This window comes from Lemur catta, chromosome 14 (genome assembly GCF_020740605.2).
Source record: "Lemur catta isolate mLemCat1 chromosome 14, mLemCat1.pri, whole genome shotgun sequence".
NCBI lineage: Eukaryota > Metazoa > Chordata > Mammalia > Primates > Lemuridae > Lemur > Lemur catta.
The window spans coordinates 32,976,315-33,001,843 of record NC_059141.1 but is presented as its reverse complement, the minus strand read 5'-3'; the positions used below and the strand labels follow the sequence as shown (position 1 = coordinate 33,001,843).

The following is a 25,529-nucleotide window of genomic DNA, read 5'->3' as shown; positions in this document are numbered from 1 at the left end:
AAAACAAATTCACCAAAACAAACATAGTTATTAATGAAAATGGTGTATTTTGGAGGGAAGGAAGGTTGTACTACAAGTTTTACTTAAGGTCTATTGCATTTGTTTGCAGACATTTCAGATCTCTTCCTTCCTGTTTCTCACAATGGTGGCTTTATATACCTTTAAAAATAAAATGTGGGCTATAGGTAAAATGAATGATGGTTAATATTTTTATAAGTATTTACATTTGTGTTTATAGAATTTATTATAACTTGGTTATAGGTTATATTCTCCTTCCTCTTGTGAACATGTAATAATATATATTTTGTGATTTTTGTTATGGGCTAAGAGACTTCAAAATACTACAGCAAATATCTATTTAAAAAGTTACCTTTTATGCAATTCACATGTGTCAGAAAATTATTTTATCATTTTTAATCCTTAAAGTAATTGATATTAGGATTTTTAGCATAATTTTAATGTTAAAGTTTTGATGTTATATTGCTAGAAGTCTAATCTTGGGATTTGCTATTCATGAAATAGGAATTGATTTTTATACCAGTAGTAGAACCTTATTTTGAAGATTCAAATTGGAGGAAATCTTGTATTGATTATATTTTTTGTCTAATGTATTTCCATTGATTTGTTTTAGATCAGGATTATAGATACAGAGTCACTATTTTGTGTATGTTGCTGATATTTATCATTAAAATCATTTTTGACAGTTTGAGAGTTAAAGGCATTTCCTGTGAAATGATACTAGTATGTATTTAACCATGCAGATCCTCAGTTTGTGGTCTGCCAGCTAAAGGTGAAGATATATTCCTCCAGTTCAGGACCCACACGACGGGAAGACAAGTTCATGTACTTTGAGTTCCCTCAGCCATTGCCTGTGTGTGGTGACATCAAAGTAGAGTTCTTCCACAAACAGAACAAGATGCTAAAAAAGGTTTGCACTTTACTTTTATTGAGAAAAATATCCAAAATAGCCATATTTTGAAGAGTAACCTGGGATCTTTTGCTTAAAGCCTTTGGTTAGGCAGAAATCATTCTGTAAGGAGAGATTAAAGGAAATATTTTATTTTATGACTGACATCTAATGAACTATAATTAGTTTTCTATTAGACTTTGATTACTGTAAGTAACATTGATGAGACATTATATTGGTAAATAATCCTGTTAGAAGGAAAAGGCCAGGTGTCCTTGTAACATGAGATGAATATGCATTCCTTAACAAGGATGGTTAATTAGCTGAGACCATAACTTTAAAAAACTTTGTCCTGTAGGTAGAAATAAGATCTGTTCTGTGGTCTTATATAATGACATAAACTACTTTTTCCTCCATTGTGGTTTATGTTTTTTAAGACTGAGTTATTTTCTATTTAGCTTCCTCATATTTACTGATTATTTAGTTTTTTAGCTGAGAGAGAACTTGTTATGAAGAGGAAATAATAAAAAATGAAAAAATGTGGTATTATTCAAATATGCAGGTTTAGAAAATTAGTGAGGTTTGTATTTTCCTGAGCTATATTTAGAGAAGGCAAGAGCTCATTTTAAAACAAACTATCTTGGTTTAAAATATTAAATATGACTATTTAAAGTGAGCCTAGGTGTAAAATGTTTAGGTAGTCATGAAGAATGGCACTAGCTAGCTTTATGTATTGTTGCCTTGGTAAATGTGTTAGATAGTTAGCATATTGCCAATCTTCAGACATTTTTAGTAATAAGATTGATTTAGTTTTTTTTTTTTATCTTTTTCTTTTGAAAGAAAATAAGAGGACATTTCATTTACTGCAAAAATTTCAAATGCTACTTTGACTTTGTCCAGAAGTCAAAGAAATATAATTTCCTTTATCCAGAATCCAACTAGCTAGAAAAACCACAAAATATTAAACTGATTTTTATTTCACCAGAAGCCCAGTTCCTGCCTCTTCTGTATAAATCAAAGTTAAATATATCTTAATAACTTTGAAAAGTTACTTTTTATTCCTGGAAGCATTAGAAAATGTTTTAAAATTAAGATAATTAGTAAGTTTGGGTCCCCGCCCCATTCATAGTATTTAATACACATAAAATTTTATATTTTGCATTTTAAAAGTCACCTGCATTACCATTTCCCTACACCTTTAGAATGTACTAATTTTTGTTTCAGTTCTTATCACCAGTACTTAACAATAGCACACTTAAAATTGATTAAATATTTGTGATGTTTGTGTGTCTTGGATTACATAAATTTCCTTTTTAATTTTCCTGCCTTATTTAAATGTCTGCTGTGATTTAAACAAATGAAAACAATGTTAGTATAATCTATATACATAAGGAATGAACATTTTTGGAAACTTAAATATTAGCTTATTTTCTTCTGGCTCTAAGTAAAATATAATTACTAACTCAATGACTTTGCTAAAATAATTGAAGTTAACAAAGTAACTTGTCATATATAAAATTGCCTTGCTAGGTTCTGTTAAAAGATATAATGAAATTTTAAGGCATAGATCTTTAAGGGTCCTATTGGAGAAAAACACAAAACTTGAAGATAAATTAGAATAAAAGATTTAAATTACAGTTTAAGGCACGAGATAAGATGTCACAAGGCTTTACACCATTAGTTGTCAAATGATTTATACAGGCCAAATTTCTGTGTTGGTCAATAAGTTTGAAATTAGGAACTTCTGTTGTGGTTTTTGATTAAGCAAGCTTCATATTATTACCAAGTGATTTTTTGTATTAAGAATAGGCATTTTATAACAATAAGAAATCAGAAGCACTCCTTCCTGCCCCCGTCATATTTTATTATGAAAATTTTCAAGCATACATTGTCATGTAAGAAACTGGAGCCACTTAAGTTTTTATTGCCATAAAAGTAAACATGTATTTGCCACACTTGATCAGGGAAATTGCACTAACCTTCCTTTAACTTTTGTTAAAGTAAATCTTGGAATATAGCTTATTTGAAATACACAAAAATTAAATCCATATCTGAATTTTGTTTGTACATACAAACTGAAAATATTTTTTTAATTAAAGCTAGTATTAGAATAGAAAAGAGGTATTTTACTTAAAATTTTAAGATAAAAGTAAGTTATCTTAGTTCTTGAGATTATATTTTTGGTCTAAAAATCAATAACGGAAAAATCATATGTGAAGAAGACAGTAGCTGACCCATAGATTGCCATATGATAGTCTTTGTGTTTACCTTTATTCAAAATACCAAATGATCACATTGTTTTGTTGACTTCTGGGGGGATTTGTCTAATATAGGTGACATATTTTCCTTTTTAAAAAATAAATCATTTAATAAAAAGTAAGTCTTTTTCTTCTTTCTTTTTCTTTTCTTGTCTTTTTTTTTTTTTTTAGGACAAAATGTTTCACTTTTGGGTAAATACGTTCTTCATACCAGGACCAGAGGAAACCTCAGAAAAAGTAGAAAATGGAAGTCTATGTGATCAAGAAATTGATAGCATTTGTAGTATAGAGCGTGCAGATAATGACAAAGAATATCTAGTACTTACTTTAACAAAAAATGATCTTGACAAAGCAAATAAAGACAAGGCCAACCGATACTTTTCTCCAAATTTTAAGGTCAGTTAAATTAAATATTTTGGGGAGTTGGTAGTGACTTTTGTATATGTGTGTGTATGTGTGTGTTTTTTAAGCCAGTCTATCTTAAGTGAGAAAGTGTGTGTTTTATATTAGGTGTATAGCTGATAAAGAACTTGCTTGACTAGTTTTCAAATTATGTATTATTTAGAAGCAATGTTTATGTAGCAGTAACCTGAAAGTTTCAAATGAAATACCCTGATACACACAGAGTCAAAAAAGCTGCATTTTTCCTTACCCAATTCTTTGTTGTTGTTTGGGGAAATCTGGTGCAGAGGTACAGCTGGGGAGTTAAGTGAGTAGGATATGAATTAGGAATAGGGGAAGAAAGAAATGGATGGAACTCAGTCATTTGGGAATCATTCATATGGAATGTTTTTACTGCCTCCACTCTTGTCTCCTTTCCAATTTAGTCTCAACTCCTTAGAGTGATCTTAAAAATAGACTTGATTGTGTCACTCCTGTTGACACTTTATGAAGAGCTTGTGGGTTTTTTACCAATGACCTACAAGGACCTGCATAATTTAGCACAGGCCTCCCCTCCCACATAGACTCTAGCCACCTTCTCTCCTTGCTCCCTGAGATTAAGCTGTACTGGTCTCTCTTCAGATCTTCACAGTGCTAAGCTTCTGCCTCTGATCTTTCCAGTTCTTTTCCTTTTCCTTGTACCTTTCCACCCCAGTCTTTCCCCTGTCCTTCACACGGCTCTTCTCATATTTCCACCCTTAGCTTCAATCTCATCATTTTTGAAAGGCCTTCTCTGATTGTCCTGACCTTTTATTCTTTTTCACAAACTCTCTCTATTAATATTTCTTCATTGTTTCTTGTTTCATTTTTATTTCATTGTATCTTTGTTTCATTTTTGTCTATATGTGATATGTGTGTATGTGTGTGTTTCTATTTATAGACAGGAATTCTTCAGATTAAAAAAAAATCTGATATGTAAACACTCCCAAATGGTTATCATTTTTTCGTCCCCTTTTCTATTTCTTATTTTACTTGATTTTTCCCCCTCCTATTCACCATACTCTTCTCCTGTCTATTTTTGTTTCTCCTATTTTTATGACATATAACAAACCTAACCATAGCTTATAAGCATAAGAATATTGCTAGTCATACTTTTAAAAAGTGAGGAGGGAGCCCTACAGGTTTTAAGCAAAAATAGATCTAATATTAAATGCCTTTAGATCTTAAATTTATTTTAAGTATTTCAAGGTCTCCTCTTTATTTTTAATTGACACATAATTGTACATATTTTGGGTTGCAGAGTGATATTTCTGTACATGTGTATAATGTGTAATGATGAAATCAGGTAATTAGCATATCCATCACTTCATTTATCATTTCTTTGTGTTGGGAAAATTCAAAATCCTCCCTTCTAGCTATTGGAAAATATACAATATGTCGCTGCTAACTATAGTCTCCCTGCAGTACTATAGAACACTAGACCTTATACCTCCTGTCTAGCTGTAATATTGTATCTGTTAACCAATCTCTCCCTGTACTCCCTTCACTACTACCCTTCTCACCCTCTAATAACCACAATTCTACTCTCTACTTCTGTGAGCTCAACGGTTTTAGCTCCCACATAAGAGTGAGAAAATGCAGTATTTGTCTGTGCCCAATTTGCTTTACATAGTATCCTCCAGGCTAGACATTTCTGTTAGAGCCATCAGGTTTCCTTTCTTTTCTCTAAATCTACATTTTTCTCAACTGTCAGCTTTTGAAGTGTCTTTTTCCTTCTAGTTTTATTTCCTGTTTTAATATTGAAAGAGGTTTTATATTTGTGATTATAAATAAAAACTTTGTTACTAGTAAACATTTTAAAATGTCCTATTGTGGTAAGCTGTATGAAAATAGAGATGGGATAGAGAGTAGTCTCGGTGTGTGTTTTGTTTTGTTTGTTTTTTAAGCTAGGATGGTTATAGAAGGCCTGATCAAGCAGGTGACATTTAAGTAGAGGTGTAAATAATACTAGTGAGCTATACAAATATCCGGAAACATAGGGGAGAGTAGAGATGCAAAAGCCCTGAGACAGGAATGAGCTTGTTGATACATATATGAGAACTGACAAGTCATTTTAACTAAAACAGAGTGGACAAGAAACCCAGCCCAAGTGTGAAGATATTAGAGTGCTTTCACTACAGAAAAGATGTAATCTGAATTTCGTCTGTAAATGTTCACTCTGTTCATGCCATTAAAATACAGACTGGTGAGGAAAGTAGGGAGGGGAACAAGAATGGAAGCTAGGAGATAGTTAAGAGGCACTTGCAGTGGTTTTAGTGGTTCATTAAAGGTGATAGATCGTGGTTACTTGGAGTAAAATAGTGGCAGTGCGGGGGTAACAACCTGTCAGATTAATTTAACAAATTTACTGATGGAGTATGGATGTTGGTTGTAAGAGAGAAGAGTTGATAATGACTCTTGAATAACAGAGGAGGGGTTGTTAATATAATTGAATGAGAAAGGGATTTGAATTCAGATCCAATTTAAATCTCACATCTACTGCCTACCAGATATGTGGCCTTTACCACATACCCTAACCTATCTGGGCCTTAACTTCCTCTCCTTTAAAATGGAAATACCTAACATATAAGGTTGTTTCAACAATTATTTTGTACATATCAAGGTTCCTGGCCTATTTAGACCACTATATGATGTTAAATTCCCTTTTCTCACTTTAGTTGAAGTTTTTAAGGCTAATGGATCCTAAACATCATTGTTGATCACATATTTTGTATGTTTGTATAGTGTTGTTTATATAAAAAAATACATTGAGTTTTAGACAGGTAGTAAGAAAAACATTCTTTTGGAACTCAATCATTTGTGAATTGAATTTTGTAATTGAAAACTATTGATAATCTTCAATCTTCATTTCTTTTGTAGAATTATTTAGTTAATACTTGCAGTTTATGTTTTTTAAATAATGTATTAAAATCATCTTTTTAAGTACATAGCAAGAAAGAAAATGTAGGAAATCCTAAGAAGTCATTTAAAAGGCAGTTGCCTTCTAAAGATCGTGCTTGTTATTTAATAGTACTTAAAAATTAATCCGTTAAATGTATATCTTTACTAACTAATTTAAGATTAGTCATATTTGTGGATTTTCATTTTAAATTTTTTCTTTCTCCAGGTGAAGCTATACTTCACAAAAACAGTAGAGGAGCCATCAAATCCAGAGGCTAGCAGTTCAACTTCTGTAACACCAGATGTTAGTGACAATGAACCTGATCATTATAGATATTCTGACACCACTGACTCTGATCCAGAGAATGAACCTTTTGATGAAGATCAGCATACACAAATTACAAAAGTCTGAATTTTTTTTATCAAGAGGGATAATACACCATGAAAACAAACTTGAATAAACTGAAAACGGACCTTTTTTTTTAATGGCAATAGGACATTGTGTCAGATTACCAGTTATAGGAACAATTCTCTTTTCCTGACCAATCTTGTTTTACCCTATACATCCACAGGGTTTTGACACTTGTTGTCCAGTTGAAAAAAGGTTGTGTAGCTGTGTCATGTATATACCTTTTTGTGTCAAAAGGACATTTAAAATTCAATTAGGATTAATAAAGATGGCACTTTCCCATTTTATTCCAGTTTTATAAAAAGTGGAGACAGACTGATGTGTATACGTAGGAATTTTTCCTTTTGTGTTCTGTCACCAACTGAAGTGGCTAAAGAGCTTTGTGATATACTGGTTCACATCCTACCCCTTTGCACTTGTGGCAACAGATAAGTTTGCAGTTGGCTAAGAGACGTTTCTGAAGGGTTTTGCTACATTCTAATGCATGTAATTTGGGTTAGGGGAATGGAAGGAATGCTCAGAAAGGAATATATTTTATGCTGGACTCTGGACCATATACCATCTCCAGCTATTTACACATACCTTTCTTTAGCATGCTACAGTTATTAATCTGGACATTTGAGGAATTGGCCGCTGTCACTGCTTGTTGTTTGTGCATTTTTTTTTTTAAAGCATATTGGTGCTAGAAAAGGCAGCTAGAGGAAGTGAATCTGTATTGGGGTACAGGAATGAACCTTCTGCAAGATCTTAAGAATCCACAAATGAAGGGATATAAAAATAATGTGGTCATAGATAAGGAAACACAGCAACAATGACTTAACCATATAAATGTGGAGGCTATCAACAAAGAATGGGCTTGAAACATAAAAATTTGACAATGATTTATTAAATATGTTTTCTCAATTGTAATGACTGCTCCATCTCCTGTGTAATCAAGGCCAGTGCTAAAAGTCAGATGCTATTAGTACCTACATCAGTCAACAACTTACACTTATTTTATTAGTTTTCAATCATATACCTGCTGTGGATGCTTCATGTGCTGCCTGCAAGCTTCTTTTTTCTCATTAAATATAAAATATTTTGTAATGCTGCAAGGAAATTTCAATTTGAGATTCTACGGTAAGCGTTTTTTTTCTTTGAAGATTTATGATGCACTTATTCAATCCAATAGCTGTCAGCCGTTCCACCCCTTTGACCTTACACATTCTATTACAATGAGTTTTGCAGTTTTGCACATTTTTTTAAATGTCATTAACTGTTAGGGAATTTTACTTGAATACTGAGTACATATAATGTTTATATTAAAAAGGATATTATTTGTGTTAAAAAGGAAATTAGCATTGCAGTACATTTTCCTAACACTGCACAAATAAGACATTTAATTTTTCAGTAGAAATTGTCCTACATATGCTTTATTGATTTGCTATTGAAAGAATAGATTTTTTTAATGTGCAGTGTTGTATCATTTCTTCATAGTGCTAGAGTTGGGACTAGGGCTTCAATTTCACTTGTTAAAAATATCATCATATATTTGATATGCCCAGACTGCATACAATTTTAAGCAGAGTACAACTACTATTGTAAAGCTAATGTGAAAATACCATTAAAACAGATTTTTTCCAGAAATTTGGTGTCTTTCAAATTATACCTTGATCTTGACATTTGAATATCCAGCCATTATATTTCTTAATGGTGTAAAATTCCATTTTCAATAACTTATTGGTGCTGAAATTGTTCACTAGCTGTGGTCTGACCTAGTTAATTTACAAATACAGATTGCATAGGACCTACTAGAGCAGCATTTATAGAGTTTGATGGTAAATAGATTAGGCAGAACTTCATCTAAAATATTCTTAGTAAATGTTGACATATTTTCCATACCTCATCAGTTTCATTCAACAAATAAAATTTTTAAATTTTTAACAAAGCTCTTAGGATTTACACCTTTATATTTAAACATTGATATATAGAGTTATTGATTGACTGCTCATAAGTTAAATTGGTAAAGTTAGAGACAACTATTCCTAAGATCTCACCATGGAAATTTATATACCATCTTGTTTTTCATAAAAGCTAAAAATTGTTGACTAAAATGAAAATCAACTTCATATTTTGAAGATAGTTATTAATACTGTTCTTTATTACAATTTTGGGCACAGCATATTCAAACATAGCTTGTATTGTTCCAATATGTAACATGGAGGGCCAGGTCATAAATAATGACATTATAATGGGCTTTTGCACTGTTATTATTTTTCCTTTGGAATGTGAAGGTCTGAATGAGGGTTTTGATTTTGAATGTTTCAGTGTTTTTGAGAAGCCTTGCTTACATTTTATGGTGTAGTCATTGGAAATGGAAAAATGGCATTATATATATATTATATATATATAAATATATATTATACATACTCTCCTTTATTTCAGTTACCATCCCCATAGAATTTGACAAGAATTGCTATGACTGAAAGGTTTTCGAGTCCTAATGAAAACTTTATTTATGACAGTATTCATAATTAGCCTGAAATGCATTCTGTAGGTAATCTCTCTGAGTTTCTGGAATGTTTTCTTAGACTTTTTGGATGTGCAGCAGCTTACATGTCTGAAGTTACTTGAAGGCATCACTTTTAAGAAAGCTTACAATTGGGCCCTTTACCATCCCAAGTCCTTTGTAGCTCCTCTTGAACATTTTTGCCATAATTATAAAAGGGTAGTTGAAAAATAGCATCACCATTCTTTGCTGTGGCACAGGTTATAAACTTAAGTGGAGTTTACCGGCAGCATCACATGTTTCAGCTTTAAAAAATAAAAGTAGGGTACAAGTTACATGTTTAGTTCTAGAAAATTTGTGCAATATGTTCATAACGATGGCTGTGGTTGCCACAAAGTGCCTCGTTTACCTTTAAATACTGTTAATGTGTCATGCATGCAGATGGAAGGGGTGGAACTGTGCACTAAAGTGGGGGCTTTAATTGTAGTGTTTGGCAGAGTTGCCTTCTACCTGCCAGTTCAAAAGTTCAATCTGTTTTCATATAGAATATATATACTAAAAATTTCAGTCTGTTAAACAGCCTTACTCTGATTCAGCCTCTTCAGATACTCTTGTGCTGTGCAGCAGTGGCTCTGTGTGTAAATGCTATGCACTGAGGATACACAAAAAAACCAATATGATGTGTACAGGATAATGCCTCATACCAATCAGATGTCCATTTGTTATTGTGTTTGTTAACAACCCTTTATCTCTTAGTGTTATAAACTCCACTTAAAACTGATTAAAGTCTCATTCTTGTCATTGTGTGGGTGTTTTATTAAATGAGAGTTTATAATTTAAATTGCTTAAATCCATTGAGATTTTAAATAATGGACAGCCAAATGCCAAGTTTTCTGTAAGTTTTTTTGGTTTTGTTTTTGTTTTTTTGGTTTTGTTTTTTCCCTGCTGTCCTTCAAAACCTATTATAAATGCATGGCCTTTGTGAGCTCAGGAGTAGAGTATCTGTCTACTCATGTTTAAGAGAAGCACTTACTTTTAGGGCCTTAGTCACCACTTAATAAATTGTACAAGCACATTAAATAGCATTCTAATACTGAAAAAGTTAAAAGATTTTTGGGAAATTGTGCATATTTTTTGTTTTATTTAAATAAGCCAGGTGTCTAAAGATAATTCCCCAGAATAGATCTGATACTTCGTATTTCAATTTTGTCGCTTTTCCTTATAATTCTATACTCTGCCATCAACATATGGGAAGATTTATCTGCTCATCATGACTTATGCTATATAAAAATCAATATTCCAGAGTAGTCTAAAGGAATTTTGTGTACTTGAATTTAATCTTGATATTTCTAATTTTCTTAAAAGCTTAAAGACTAAAGCATATCCTTTCAACAAAGCATAGTAAGGTAATAAGTGAAAGTGCAGCTTGTTACCAGTGTTTTGAAAATAAAGCAGATCATTAATGTAACAGTGAAATTTAATGTTATTTCAAGTTTACATTTTCTCCATGTGACTTTTTAAAAGTAAATGTGAATAATGTGCAATAACGTAAAGAAGTATAAAGTGTATGTGTTGTGTGTACACGCATTTTATTTTTAGGTATCTTAGGAAAAATTATGGTTGAAAACTATACTGGAGTCTGAAAATATTCTGATTTATAAGAAGATATTTTGATGATGTTTGAAAAATAGGAATTTACTGACAATTTTGTTTTTATGTCCTCACTACACTGTAATTTGAGCTGGTTTGGTTCAGTGAATGCCATCACCATTTCCATTGAGAATTTAAAAATCACCACTGTTTAACATGCAGGCTTCCAAAGGCTTACAAAAAATCAAGACCCTTGGATCTAGTTAATTTGCTGCTAACATGAAACTCTTGGTTCTCTTATTTTTTGCCAGATAATTCGCCACACATCTAAAGCTTAGTCTTAAATGGTTTAAGTATTACAACTTTTGATTAGCAGTGCTGTTGCTTGTGAAGAGAAAAATATTTGTGAATGGAAACAAAAATATTCAGTCCATACTGGTTGTAAGAACAGTACCTAAAAACTGGCAAGCAAGATAATGGAGAAAAACTTTTAAAGATGAGATGTTAAAGACTGACTTTCCTATAGATTTATATAGCTATAGGAAGCCTAGTGATTAAGTTGCTTATCAGCTTTTAATTTTAGAGCAAATCCTTCCTTTATGACTATAGTCTTGCTATTTTTTTCATCTTTGAAGAGATCTTTCTTATATCAGAATGTGGGTAGCCACACTGACAAATTCATGTTGGTTGGTAGCTTTAAAAAATGTGTAATGTGAAGACGGGAAAGGACAAAATAGTTCAGTTGGTGGTAGCACTCTGGTTCTTAAGTTAGGTATTTTGAGAATACTTTCCCATCGCAACAACAAAATCACTTATAATCCCACCACCTGGAGACAGCCATTATTAATACTTAAGTGATTATACAATCATTTTTTCTGTATATTCATGTATATATGTTCCTTAAAAAATTAAATTTATACTGTGCATACTCTCAAAGCCTTTTAGCTTAGTATTTCTGTCATGGATTTGTAGAATGTTCCATTGCCCCAGAAAAAGGACAGTGATTTGATTACTTTCTAATGCTACAGATGAAGATTACATGCAGTTATTATGAGTCCTTTCCAATTCATTTGGTTATTCATGTTTAAATATTGCTGGCATTAGAATGACGTATGTCTAAGCAAATGAAACAGTTAAATTTATTTAGCATAGACAAGCTTAACATTGTAGATATTTCTCTTCAAGAATCATCTTAAACATTTGCATTTGGAAGTATATGTTAAATAGTTAAACAGAATGTGTAAAACTATATTAGTAGTTAACTTCATCACCTTTCTATTTCCCTTATAGGTTGGAAAAGAGAGATGAACTTTTCAGTTTTTATAGTTCCCAAACAGTTGCTCTATTTAGAGCAAATTAGTAACATCTGCAAAAAAAGGGGGGAGCATCTTCTGGTTTATCACTTAGTTGTCCTTAAATTTGAGTGCTCACGTGACTTCCATCACATCAAAAACTTAATATTTCATGAATGGTTCACCTTTAGCTCTGAAATTTACCATGTTTAGTATTATGGTGGGCTTAGAAAAAAGGTGCAACTCCTTTTTTGACAGTTATTTGAGAATTTTGGTGAAAAATTTAGCTGAGGTCAGTATATAACTGATAAACCAATGTATTGATATTTTTTTAACTTTACATACGAATGAACTGCCATCTTTGAGCATAACTACATTTAAAAATAAAGCTGCATATTTTTAAATGAAGTGTTTAACAAGGATTTATATTTTTCATTTTTAAGAATTAAAAATAATTTATTTCCTCTGTCGCATGTGGATTCTCGTCTGTCCTTATAATGGTTAGAGATTTTGTTTGTGTAGAATGGAGCAAAGCTTGTCATGGTTCTAGTGTTTTCAGTCTGCCAGATCTGTTCACTGCAGTGAAATGTTTAGATGTGGTTTTCTGTAGCCTGTCACTTATTTGGTGTCATTTATATGCACCTTTAGGATTTTCTGCCTACTCTATCCAGTTGTCCAAATGACATCCCATGTTTACAAATGCCCTTTCAAGTTTCAATTTTCTTTTTCCATTAAATTGCCCTCATGCCCTAATGAGCAGTTTATAAGTGTGCGTATACATGTGTTTGTGTGTGGGGGTGTGTTTGTTGTATGTGGCTGAATTAGTTTTTCAAAAGTGCTAGACTCCAGCTTTAGAAATTAACTAGTTTGATTCCAGCAAACATTTCTCACTGGAATTTCACAGTTCATTGTAATGAAAATGTTAACCCTGGGTGACCTGTGACATACAGTAATGAATCTTGGATATCAAGGAATTTGTTAGTAGCATCTTGATGTATGCTTTAATGAGTTATTTTCAAAGTTGTGCATTAAGCCAAAGTTGGCATATTGGAAATGTTTATATAATGTTCCATTTGGCTACTGATGGACATAAAAGCAGAAATGCCTTCCTATGGAGAGTATTTTTCCTTTAAAAAATTAAAAAGGTTAATTATTTTGACTATTTGGTTTTAAACTTTTTATTCATCTAACAAATATTTCTCAAGTCTCTGCTATATAAAACTGGTGTTTGGAGTATAATAGTGATCAAAACAGACACAAGTATCCTTGCCTTTGAAGAGTTTACACTCCAGTAGAGAAAACAGACTTTATTAAAATAATTATAAACTGTGATACATGTTGTGAAATATGAAATGCATATGATACACTAATCATCATTGAACCTTCCATATGCCCCCTAAATATCCGTCCCTGTGGAGTTAGATGAGGCCTATGTAACTTGTTCATGCCAATGAAATACCAGTGAAAGTGGTTGACACTCCAAGTAAAGGCAATGAAAAAAATTCACAGTACTGTCTGGTTTCTCTCTTCCTCTGCTACAGTGACCAAGGATTTGACATGTTCTAGATGTGCAGCTATCAGCCTGGGTCTTGAGTGACTCCTTGAAGAAGCAGAACTCCCTAAAATTCTCGCTTCCCCAACATTGAACTTGCTAGGTATTAGCATGGAGAAGAAATAAACTATATTTACACTGATACTTTGGGGCAATTTATTGTCATGGCAGAAGTTATTATATCCTGACTAATACAGTGCTTTGGAAAAATCAGGGAAGGGTTTCTTGAGCAACAAAGAGGGAGTTAAAAGTGAAGCAAAATGAAAAATGGCATATTTAAAAAAACAATGGAATAAATTCTAAGTTGCAAGTCATTCAATAGTTCCTGAGCACCCGATAGGTGTCAGGCACTGTTCTAGATGCTTGGGATACAAGTAGGTGAACAGCAGATCCTTGCTCTCATGGAGCTCACGGTCTAGCAAGGGAAACTAGACAATAAACAATCAGGGTGGGGGGATGTGGAACAGTTAGGTAAGGGAGATCAGGACTGCAGGCTAGAGAGATTGCAGTGTTGAATAGGGTGATCTGGAATAGGCCACATTGGGAAGGTGAGATTTGGAGACTACTGAAAGAGTGGATTAGGATCTTTCACCCTTTCAACCAGCAAGATGCACTCAGAATCCTTTATAAAATTTTATTCTCACCTTATACAACTTTGAACATTAATTTCTGAGTTTTTAAGATGATTGTTGATGTATCTAGGGAGTATTTTTAGGAATTCTTTAGAAACGGTTCTCGCTCTGTTGTCCAGGCTGGAGTGCAGTGGCATGATCATAGCTCACTGTAGCCTCAAACTCCTGGGCTCAAGTGATCCTCCTGCCTCAGCCTCCCAAGTAGCTGGGACTACAGGTGTGTGCCACCCTGCCCAGCTAATTTTTTTATTTCTGTTTTTTAGAGACAGGTCTCACTATGTTGCCCAGACTGATCTTGAACTGGCCTGAAGGGATCCTCCTGCCTCAGCCTCCTAAATTGCTGGGATTACAGGCATGAGCTACCGTGCCTGGCTCATTTTATTTTCTAAATTGTTTTGGAAAAAAATCTATACAATCTGTTGCTCTTCATTCTCAGAGTTGAATTTATTTTTTTAACTTTTAAACTTTAAAATTAAAAAAAATTAATTTTTCTTATACTTTTTAAAGTGGGAGTGTGTGTATTTTCAAAATAATGTCACTTTTCGGGAAAAAGTTCTGTCATGGCCTTAAACATTTCTGTAAAGCTGAAAGGAAATGTCATTTATGATTTATTGATGGGAAACAAGTTATAAATTTTGAGTTACTTGAGAAACAAAAGGGGTGAGATTTATAGCTTAGTGCTGTATGTTTTAATTCTTAACCCATAAGCAAAATCTCTGGAAAAGTACCAATATCTAAATAGTAAAAGAGATATTTTTTCACAAAGAGGAAACCTCCTCTCACTTCACCTCGAAGTTCAAGAAGTTTAACTTTGTGATCCAGGAAAAATAGTATAATTGAATTAATTTGCTACAGTAGAAATTTATTTAACTATCAAGGCATTATTAATTTTTTACTAGTGATCAGTTTCTTCCATCAGGGCAGATACATACAATTGGGCATGAAATTTTGAAGGAAAATGCTGACTATTCGCTTTTCCTCTTTTAATTCTTTTAAAATAGATTTTGAGCAATGTTAAAGACATTTTCCTGGGCAATTTGTATTCTGAGTTTTAAAAGGCTTTTTTTTTTGACATTTCACTTTGCTTTAGAAAGGATTTAAGGTAGCTGAATGGGTTTCCCTGGTGTGAGAAAAATTGTCATGTAAATTTAGATAAAAGTATTGTATACATCCTTTGGTCTTGGCTTAAGGGTTACAATTTACTAAGACTGTCTCCTGAACCTCACTGGAATTTGAAAGTACTTTCCAATAGTATTTTGAGTGGGTTCTTTAAACATTGATAAATAGGCCTCAAACTTAATTTTCAAGGAAATTAGCCATGCTTTTACTGTTTACTCTTCTTGAAATATGTGAGAGGGAAAATGATTTAATTAAGTTATGTGTTCCTATTTAATAATATACACAGTTAAATGTGACCTGCAGATATTGTGAAACTTAGCAAAAATACATTCTGTAAATTACTACGTATACTAATACTCTCTAGTTACTAAAACTTAGAGAGCTAAGGTAGTCCAATTAACTGATGTTAGAACACATCATGACATGGGAAACTATTAGCAAATTATAGTTATGTTTATACCTCTCTTTTCAACTATCATCATGTTTTTGAAATTAGATCTAATTTTTTAATCCTTATTACCCATAAGGAAATGTATTTAAATTTCACAAATGCATATGAAAGTTACCAAACTTCTTAGTTTTATTCAATATTTCCATGCAAATATCATTGGTGAGAAAGCCCAACATTTTACATGATTATCTTTCACAAGGGAATGACAAGTGGTTCTTTAAGTAATTAATTAACTAATACTTTATTTACTGGGAATAGCCATCATAATTCACATGAATAAGGATTATTCAAGAATAAGAATTATTCATGTGATTATTAGGATTATTGGTACTGTATATTACATGAATGTTCAAAAGGAAAAATAACTTTCAGCCTTTGGTAAAAGAATAGGTAGGTATAAGGTAAAATTTCCCTTTTGCCAGACTTAGCAGATCCTATTTAACGTGCTTAGCTGTCCTTGGAGAAGACTGAAGCCATAGTTTCTATAAAAATCCAATAAAGTTAAAACAAAAATATCACTTTGAACATGATGACTGAGGGTAAAATTTTGAGTAGGAGGCACTAGAAAGCCTCAAGCAACTTGACTCTTTCTCCAGAAAGTTAAACACAGTTCTACCCAAAAAAACCAGAAGACATTTCAAATTCATAGGAATTCTGTGAAGTCAGCTCACCTGCCTGGAGACCAAAGTAAAGATGCACCAAAACAAAGGAAGCTGAAGTAAGAGGAGAAAAGAAAGCCGGAAGAAAAGAAGTGTGGAAGCAGCCCAAACTAAATCTGACTGCGAGAAAGAGACAGGAATGTAATATTGTTCAGAGCTGGCAGGACGTGTCAGACACTGTAGTAGGCATTTCACAAGCCTGATTCCACCCCACTTCAAGCTGGGATTTTTATCTCATGGAAAGCAAAAAAAAATGGAAAGTCATTGTACTTAAATTATCTAGATCTCTCTCAGAACTAGTAAGCAGGGAACTGGATTTGAACCCAGGGCAGTCTGTGATTTCTATTATACCATGCAGACCACCCCTTAAACAGAATCAAATTTACAAAGCAAACAAAAAAACAAAAGGCTAAAACAACTCACAGGTCATTGGAGTCATGCCAATATTCTTTATTACTAACAGAGGAAAAGCAAACTTTAGTGCAAGGTATAAATCCAGCAAAATGAACAGCAAAGAAGAGAAATAATTAACAATTATTCAAGTTATAAAAGAGGAAATAACTCTCTGTATCTCGCAACATATTAGACAGGTAAGATGTTGACACGTTTTTATATCAAGACTCAGAATGAGAGCTCTTTGACGTGCTAGTTTGGTGTAAAATCCGCTAAATAAACTTGTACTTTATTTTTGCTTGACCTAGGATCCCTAGACCGTTTAAGATGATTTGTTCTCAGTTAAGCAGCCAACCAGCCATCTAACAAGTATGTATTGCATGCCTACTGTTTAAAATTGGAATTCCAGTAGTATAGAAATCAGAAAACGTCATAGATTTTACCTTTTAGAGTGGGGAAAGAGATTTCATACAGGAGGAACAAGTGGAACAGCTTTATGGTAGAAACAAACGTAGTCATTTAGGAAATGGTAAGAAGAGAAAGGCAAGGGCAAAGGCAATAGGACAATGGTGAAATTCTTAGGAAGCTACTTTTTGCATCTGGTCCAGAGATTTTAATTTGTCATCAGTGGGAGAGACAGGCTTTAGTGGTTTTATTCCACCTTGGCTGAAACCAGAAGTTCCCCTGCCTACTTCTCCAAAATTTATCTTTCACCAAGATTTTTGGTCTCAGGACTCCTTTATACTCTTGAAATTTATTGAAGACCTCAACGAGCTTTTGTTATTGTTATTTGCCATACAAGAAATTAAAACTGAAACGTTATTATCTGATAAATAATTTTAAAATAACAATAATAAACTCGTTACATGTTAACATAAATAGCAAGGCTCACGCCTGTGATCCTAACACTTTGGTAGGCCGAGGCGGGAGGATTGCTTGAGGCCAGGAGTTCTATACTAGCCTGAGCAAGAGCGAAACCTCGTCTCTACAAAAAAATAGAAAAATTATACAGGTGTGGTGGCGTGCACCTGTAGTCCCAGCTACTTGGGAGGCTGAGGCGGGAGGATTGCTTGAGCCCAGGAGTTTGAGGTTGCAGTGAGCTATGATGATAACCACTGTGCTCTAGACTTGACGACAGAGCAAAACTCTGTTTTAAAAACAAAACAAAAACAAAAAGAACAAACCCATAAATAACATTTTAGTGAAAATAGCTATATTTTCCAAAGCAAAAATTTTAGTGATAAAAGGTAGTTTTTTAGGGTTTTTTTTACATTTTTTCTTGAATGCTTGGCCTAATAGAAAACAGCTGGATTTTTTTTTTTTATTTCAGAGTATTACAGAGTATTGCAGGGATATAAACGCTTTGGTTACATAAATTGCCTTTGCACCCCCCAAGTCAGAGCTACAAGTGTGCCCATCCCCCGGGCAGTACGCACCTGCATCCTTTAGGTGTGAATTTACCCATCCCCTTCTCCCCACTCCCACCTGCCCGACACCCTGTGACTGTTACTTACATGTGCTCACTATCAAACTGGTACTAATCAAACAGCTGGATTTTCATCTATGCTTCTGCATGTGATCTGTTGTTTTGGTTATAGTATATGAAGAAAATATGGTCTCACACAGATATGTAATTAGAAAAAGGTGATATTTTAAGAGCCTTTTCAGATAACTATAGATATTATTAATTGATACTGCCAAACTGGTCGTGTTTTAATTTTTTAAAGGTTAGTTGCACCATGGAATTGAAAACTCTCAGTGAACTTTCTGTACTGTGTTTCATTCAAACCCACTGGTTTTTCTTATTCTTTGAATAAGTCTTTTACCCATGCATGACTTTGTGACATCGCCCGGGGATTATTTGGAAAATATTGGTCCACTGAGTTTTGCAGATCTCAATGTAGACACATTTCAGTATACACAGCAAAAAAGAAAAATCATGTCTGTTAATATCACCACCGAGCTCACCGGAATATTCTTTAAATATTGGGAAGGTGTCAAGTTCATACTGGCAGGTATAATATTTTAAAAATATTAATTTTCACTTAGAAGCTTGAATTTTATGACTGATAACAAATAATGTTAATTGTTTTCCTGAAAGGGTCTCAGCATCCCACAGAGGCCATGGCCACACCTTAAGGATCGCTGGTGTAGGAGGTTTGATTAGAGAGAAGTAAGAGAACATTTACCTTTTAAAAGGCCCAAACGTATTAATTTTCTGAGTGCTGAAGGAATTAAAAAAATGAGGCCTCAGAATCACTAGCGGTAATCTCTGACAAATTAAGAAAAATAGGAGAGAGTTCAGACACTCAGAAATGAGAAAATATTGCCTTAACTCTCCAGAGAGATGGATTCTGGGTAACAAAGGCCAGTATGTTTAACACTGATTCCCAGAAAAAGTCTTTAATATATTTTGTAGCAGGTAGTTTAAGAACATTAGACAATAATTCAGTGACTACTGGATGTCAGTGGGGGCTAGGTAGGTCATCTCAAATTTCATTTTTCCTTTTTGATCGTTGACACAATGCTTTACGTGATGCACATACTAAAATGTTCAAGTAACCATATAAAATAGTTGAATAATAATTTGTATAGTGTATTGCTTGTACACACTGCACAAATCTCATTTGAAAGAAAACCAATTGTAGACTACCAATTCCGCGGCATGCAAAATGTGTTAGGCAAAGGGCAGGTCTGAGAGGCACAAATGAGGAAAACTAAAAGAATTTGCCTTGAGAACATAGTGCAAGCAGAGCACTGGAAAGTGACATTTGCTGTAAGTGTAAATTACAAACCAGATTTTGAAGACTTAGTATGAAACGTAGAAGGCAAAATCTCTTGATAATCATTTTCTATATTGATTACATGTTGAAATAAAAGCATTTTAGAGATATTGGATTAATCGATTTTAAAATTGATTTCACCCAATTCCTTTTACTTTTAAAAATATATGGCTACTGGAAAATTTAAAAATACCTATATGGCTTGCATTATATTTCTATTGGACAGGGCTATTCTAGCTAATAGAGTTTCCAAGAAAAGAAAAATAAATTGAAGAGGAACCTAACCTTACTTTTTTTTTTTTTTTCTTGAGACAGAGTCTTACTCTGTTGCCCTGGCTAGAGTGCTGTGGCATCAGCCTAGCTCACAGCAACCTCAAACTCCTGGGCTTAAGCGATCCTTCTGCCTCAGCCTCCCGAGTAGCTGGGACTACAGGCATGCGCCACCATGCCCGGCTAATTTTTTCTATGTATTTTTAGTTGGCCAGCTAATTTCTTTCTATTTTTTTTTTTAGTAGAGACAGGGTCTCGCTCTTGTTCAGGCTGGTCTTGCACTCCTGAGCTCAAACGATCCGCCCGCCTCTGCCTCCCAGAGCGCTAGGATTACAGGCGTGAGCCACCACGTCCGGCCCTAACCTTATTTTTAATTTTACCTTTTGGGGTACACAAGCAGGGGCTGGGTCACAGTTCTGACAAGGGAGCCTTACAGAAGACTGTGCTTAGGATGCATCTGGCCTATGTTTGTGTTCTCAACCTGTGCTCGGAGGAAGGCTAGGGCTCTTTGTTAGTCCACCTGTGTTGCTGTAAAGAAAATGCCTGAGGCTAAGAAATTTATAAAGAAAAGAGTTTTATTTAGCTCACAGTTCTACAGACTGTACAGGAAGCACTGTGCCGGCACCTGCTTCTGGTGAGGCCTTCAGGAAGCTTCTGATCAGGGCAGAAGACGAGCAGGTGTATCACCTGGCAGGAGAAGCAGCAAAGAGGGAGGAGGTGGTGCCAGGCTCTTTTAAACAACCAGCTCTCGAGTGAGCTAAGAGTGAGCACTCACTCCTTCGCAGAGAGGGCACCAAGCCACTCATGAGGGATCTGCCCCCGTGCCCCACATACCTCCCACTTGGCCTCACCTCCAACACTGGGGACCAAATTTCAACGTGAGATTTGGAGGGGCCAAACATCCCCTCTCAGGCCCCGCCAACACTGCTCCCTGCTTTGTCAACGGTGGTGGCGAGTGGAGGACAAAAAGGGATGCTGAGGTTGGGCAATGGGGTAACTGATCAGTATGCATTAACTCAATGAATGGCTGAGTGTACAAAATATATGCATGTATTTCAGGTAAAATGGATGATGGTTTAGGGTCAGGCCACCAGTTTGATTCTCAGTGCCACTGCTTATTAGCTCTGTGACCTCACTTACCCACTCTTGTGCCTCAGTTTCTTGATCTGTAAAATGTAGGGTTTGCATGAATGGTTTAGGATACAGTAAAGTATATTTCCCTAGAAATATGGCTCGGTACTAGACATATTTGGTAATGCTATTGCATAAATCACATCTTTCAAGACAAAACTACACACAACAAAAAACTCTTTATAAAATACCTTGCCTATAAACAGGTTGTTAAACATGTTCTCAGTCCCTTGCCTTCTGTCACCACCTGTGCAGCATGTTTTTGAAGCGATTCCCCAGTACTTATGACTAAAGCAGATTTGCACACTGCCCAGACCCCCTTAGCAACTTGATCTTATGGTAGGAGAACCATTTGTGGAACTGGAAACTTCATATTCCATAAGGACCTGGTAGGTGCAAAGTGATTCAAGGTGCTCTCTCTCTACTTCTGCCTTTTCCCATCCGAACATAACCCTGCCATCTGGCAGCATGGGAAGGGGAAGTGTTTATCCCATACACCTGCTATCTGACTCTCAGGATTCTAAAACTTAGGGCTGAATGGTGAGTTGGGATTGCTTTTGCAACCCAGCACTACTTGGCAGCCTATTACACTTCTCTGGCCAGCGCTCTCCCAGTCCCCAGATCTTCACCACCCTGCTCAGTTCATCCCTCTTACCTTCTCTATTCTCTTTCTCAGCACCTACTCTTGCCTTCTACTGAACTGAAAAAATTAAGGCTATTATACTGCATGGCCTGCTTCAACATCTTGTCCTTATCTCTATTATCAACCAATCCTCTACCTGCCTCACCTGCCTCCCTCTCATTTTACTTTTTTACAATTAAATTTAAAAGAATATTTTTTTGAGGCAGGATCTCACTTGGTCGCCTGGACTAGAGTGCAGTGGCGTCATCATAGCTCACTGCAGCCTCAAACTCTTGGGCTTAAGCGATCCTCCTGCCTCAGCCTCCCAAAGTGCTAGGATTGCAGGCATGAGCCACTGCACTCAGTCTCTCCCTTTCATTTTAGAGGAAAAAGTATTTCCCTTCTTGTTTAAGGCTAACTTTTGTACTATACTCTTACTCCTTTCTTTCCCAGGACAAAGATCATATTTTATTGGATTATCTCTCTCTTTTTTTATTTTCAACAGTTTTCTCTCTTTTGGATCATTTCCTAGAGTTGAAAAATATTCTTAAATCCCTCTATCTTTTTTAAAAGAAAGAAGGTAGCCTTCTCTATCTTGTATTCTGATTAATTATCACTCTCTCTCTTTTTAAAATCAAGTTCAAAAAGGAAAATCTACCCTTGTCTCTACTTCCTCACAACTCATTCATTTATTTTTCTATTCATGATATTTACTATTTTAACTTAGTTACAAATGAACATTCAAAATCACATGTAAAATAATGTCAATTTGGAAACATTCTATACCTCCTCAAAATATCAATCAAGTTTAACGGTAGAATGTAAAAATTTTCAGATATTTAGGGATTCAAAAACTTTATCTCCCATGCAAGCTTTCTTAGAAAGATATGGGAGAATATGTTCCTCCCAAGACTAGGGCATGGTATCAGGAAAAGGTCAGAGAGAGCAGCAAAAGGAAGCCCTAGGTTACGTAGCAGGCATAGAGAAAAACCAGTCCTGATCACAGCAGGAGCATGGAGTCCTCAGGGAGAAAAATTGCCAAGGGGAAAAAATATGAAACCAACATGCTTGTGTGTATGCAAAAGGTTATTGATAGGTAGGTGACAGAGATATTGGAGGATTTGGGGGGAAAATGTTAGTGGTACATTGAAAATCAAACAATTAAAAATATCAACTTTTATTTGTTTGATTTTCAATGTACCACTCCAATTTCAACTCTAGGAAAAATGAAGGTGTTGAACAAGACTTGATGTATGGAAGCTAAGTCCTCATCCACCATACTGGGAAATCAATAGCTAATGCCGTAAACCTAAAACTGATGAATCAAGAGATAAAAGCATACTGTTTAGCTAAAAATATGACAGCAAATACCAGAGAAAACAAGACTAGTTAAGAATGGATTTGAGAGATTGCCTCTGGAGAGTTAAGGCTGGAGTACAGAGCGGGGTGGAAGTAAGGATTCTTTTTTGTTATGAATATTTTAATATTACTAGGGGTTATAAATTATGTGCATTAAATTATTCTAATAAAAATAATTAAAACTTAGATATAAGATTTTGATGTCAGTGTTCTCTGTGATTCTGACCTTCTCTGTCTTCCTTTCATCTACACCAACAGTCTGCCTAGGTAATTTCTTCTACTCAGGTTAGTAACTGCTATTATTATTACTTTGTAACTAATATCTGGCTGCCCCTCAAAGTCTGTGTTTTCCTTGTAGCCCACTCAAGTGGATGCTGATTTTACCTTTCCATTTCAGATAACTCAAGATTTGGTTGGGGCGGGGTGATAGGATAGATATAGAGCTTGCTCTTCATTATCACTTCCAAACAATTCACCCCTCTCTTGTCCTAAAGAAAACCACATCTCCTCTGAAGCTTATTAGAGGCCACTGGACTTCACAACCCAATACTCCATGTTGCAATTTCTTGGTTATCTGTTCTTCTTCACAGATGACTTTAGCATCTTGTTCACTGTTTTCCTACCCACCTCTTAATCCTGTTGTGATTCCTGGTAGATTATCTATCCAACACCTTGGACCCATAGTTCCGTGACCCAATCACTTCCATTGATATTTTCCTTTCCACCACCTCAACCACCAGGTCCCACTATCATAGGCTTGATTCTGCCATTTCCAATTATCAATTGTCTCCCAAACTTCTGTTTTTGAGCATCTTCCTCTCTGTCACCTCAAATAATAAATAGCTCCAAGTCTTTTAATATGTTAAAAGATGTAAAAGGAAACATACAAATAATGAGGAGAGAAATGGAAGAGATAAAAAGGATACAAATAGAAGTTATAGAGCTGAAAAATATAATATCTGAAATAAAAGTGTACTGGAGAAGATTAACAGCAACGTAGACACTGCAGATGAAAGGTTAGGGAACTCAAGAGCATAGCAATTGATATTATCTAAAATAAAGCGAAGCGGAAAAAGTCTGAAAACAAAAATGACTAGAGCGTCAGTGAGTTGTGGGGCAATGTCAAGATGCACGATTGGTGTAAAACTTCTAAATTTGATGAAAATTATAAGCCCATGGATCAAGAAGCTCAATGAACCTCAAGAAGAATAAACATAAAGAAAACCACACTAAGGTACATCATAATCAAATTGCTGAAAATCAGTAATAAAAAGAAAAATCTTTTTTTTTAAAAAAAGGCAGTGTGTGAGTGTGTGTGTGTCGGATGGGGGGGATGTGACACTGTCTTAGTCCATTTTGTGATGCTATCACAGAATACCTGAGACTATGTAATTTTTAAAGAACAAAATTTTATTTCTTACAGTTCTAGAAGCAGGAAGTCTAAGATCCAGGCGCCAGCAGGTTTGGTGTCTGATAAGGGTCCAGTCTCCACTTCCAAGGTGGCTCCTTAAATGCTGCATCCTACAGAGCGGAGGAACACTGTTCCTTACATGGCAGAGAGTTGAAGAGTCAAGAGAGCCCACTCCCAGTAACCCTTTCAGTAAGGCATTAAGCCCACTCATGGAGGTGTGGATCCCTCATGGCCTAATCACCTCTTAAAGGCCCCGCCCACCAATACCATTACATTGGCAATTAAATTTCAACATGAATTTTGAAGGGGACAAACATTCAAAGCACAGCAGACAGCTTACAGAAAAACAAAGGTAAGCGTGACAACGGGCTTCTTCTTATATATGGTGTAGGCTGCATGAAAATGGCATGATATCATTAACGAGCTGAAAAAACAAAGGTCAACCTAACGATCTAAATCCAGTGAAAATATCTCTCAAAAATGAAGGGTAATAAAGACAATTTCAGAACAAAGAAAACTGAAAAAAATCTATTGCCAGTAAACCTGCGAAAGGAAAATGATATCATATTTGGATCTACACAAAGGAATAAGGAACACCAGAAATAGTAAGATTATAGGCGAACATTAAAAAAAAATCTCATGTTTTAGCCTTCTTAAGCATAATTGTATTAGTTAAGATTTTCCAGAGAAAAAATACAGTTTTCCAGACCCAACTGGATGTGTATGTATGTATATAAAGATAGATAGATACAGATTTATTTTAAGGAATTGACTCAAACAATTGCAGAGGCATAGTAAAGCCAAAATCTGCAGGGCAGGCTGGCAGGCTAAAGACCCAAAGGACAGTTGCAATTTTAGTCTAAAGGTAGAAGCTGGAGTCCC

General features: G+C 34.8%; 1 protein-coding gene across 1 annotated transcript in view; it reads left to right on the top strand.

Moving 5' to 3' along the window:
- Positions 1 to 10,184, top strand: part of PTEN (phosphatase and tensin homolog) — an 87,068-nt gene extending 76,884 nt beyond the window's left edge. Inside the window, exons 7-9 of the mRNA XM_045569062.1 lie at positions 762 to 928; positions 3,337 to 3,561; positions 6,713 to 10,184. Of these exons, the coding sequence (XP_045425018.1) occupies positions 762 to 928; positions 3,337 to 3,561; positions 6,713 to 6,898 (578 nt within the window). The 3' untranslated portion in view covers positions 6,899 to 10,184. The remainder of the gene's footprint in view (positions 1 to 761; positions 929 to 3,336; positions 3,562 to 6,712) is intronic.
- The last annotated feature ends 15,345 nt before the right edge of the window (positions 10,185 to 25,529 follow it).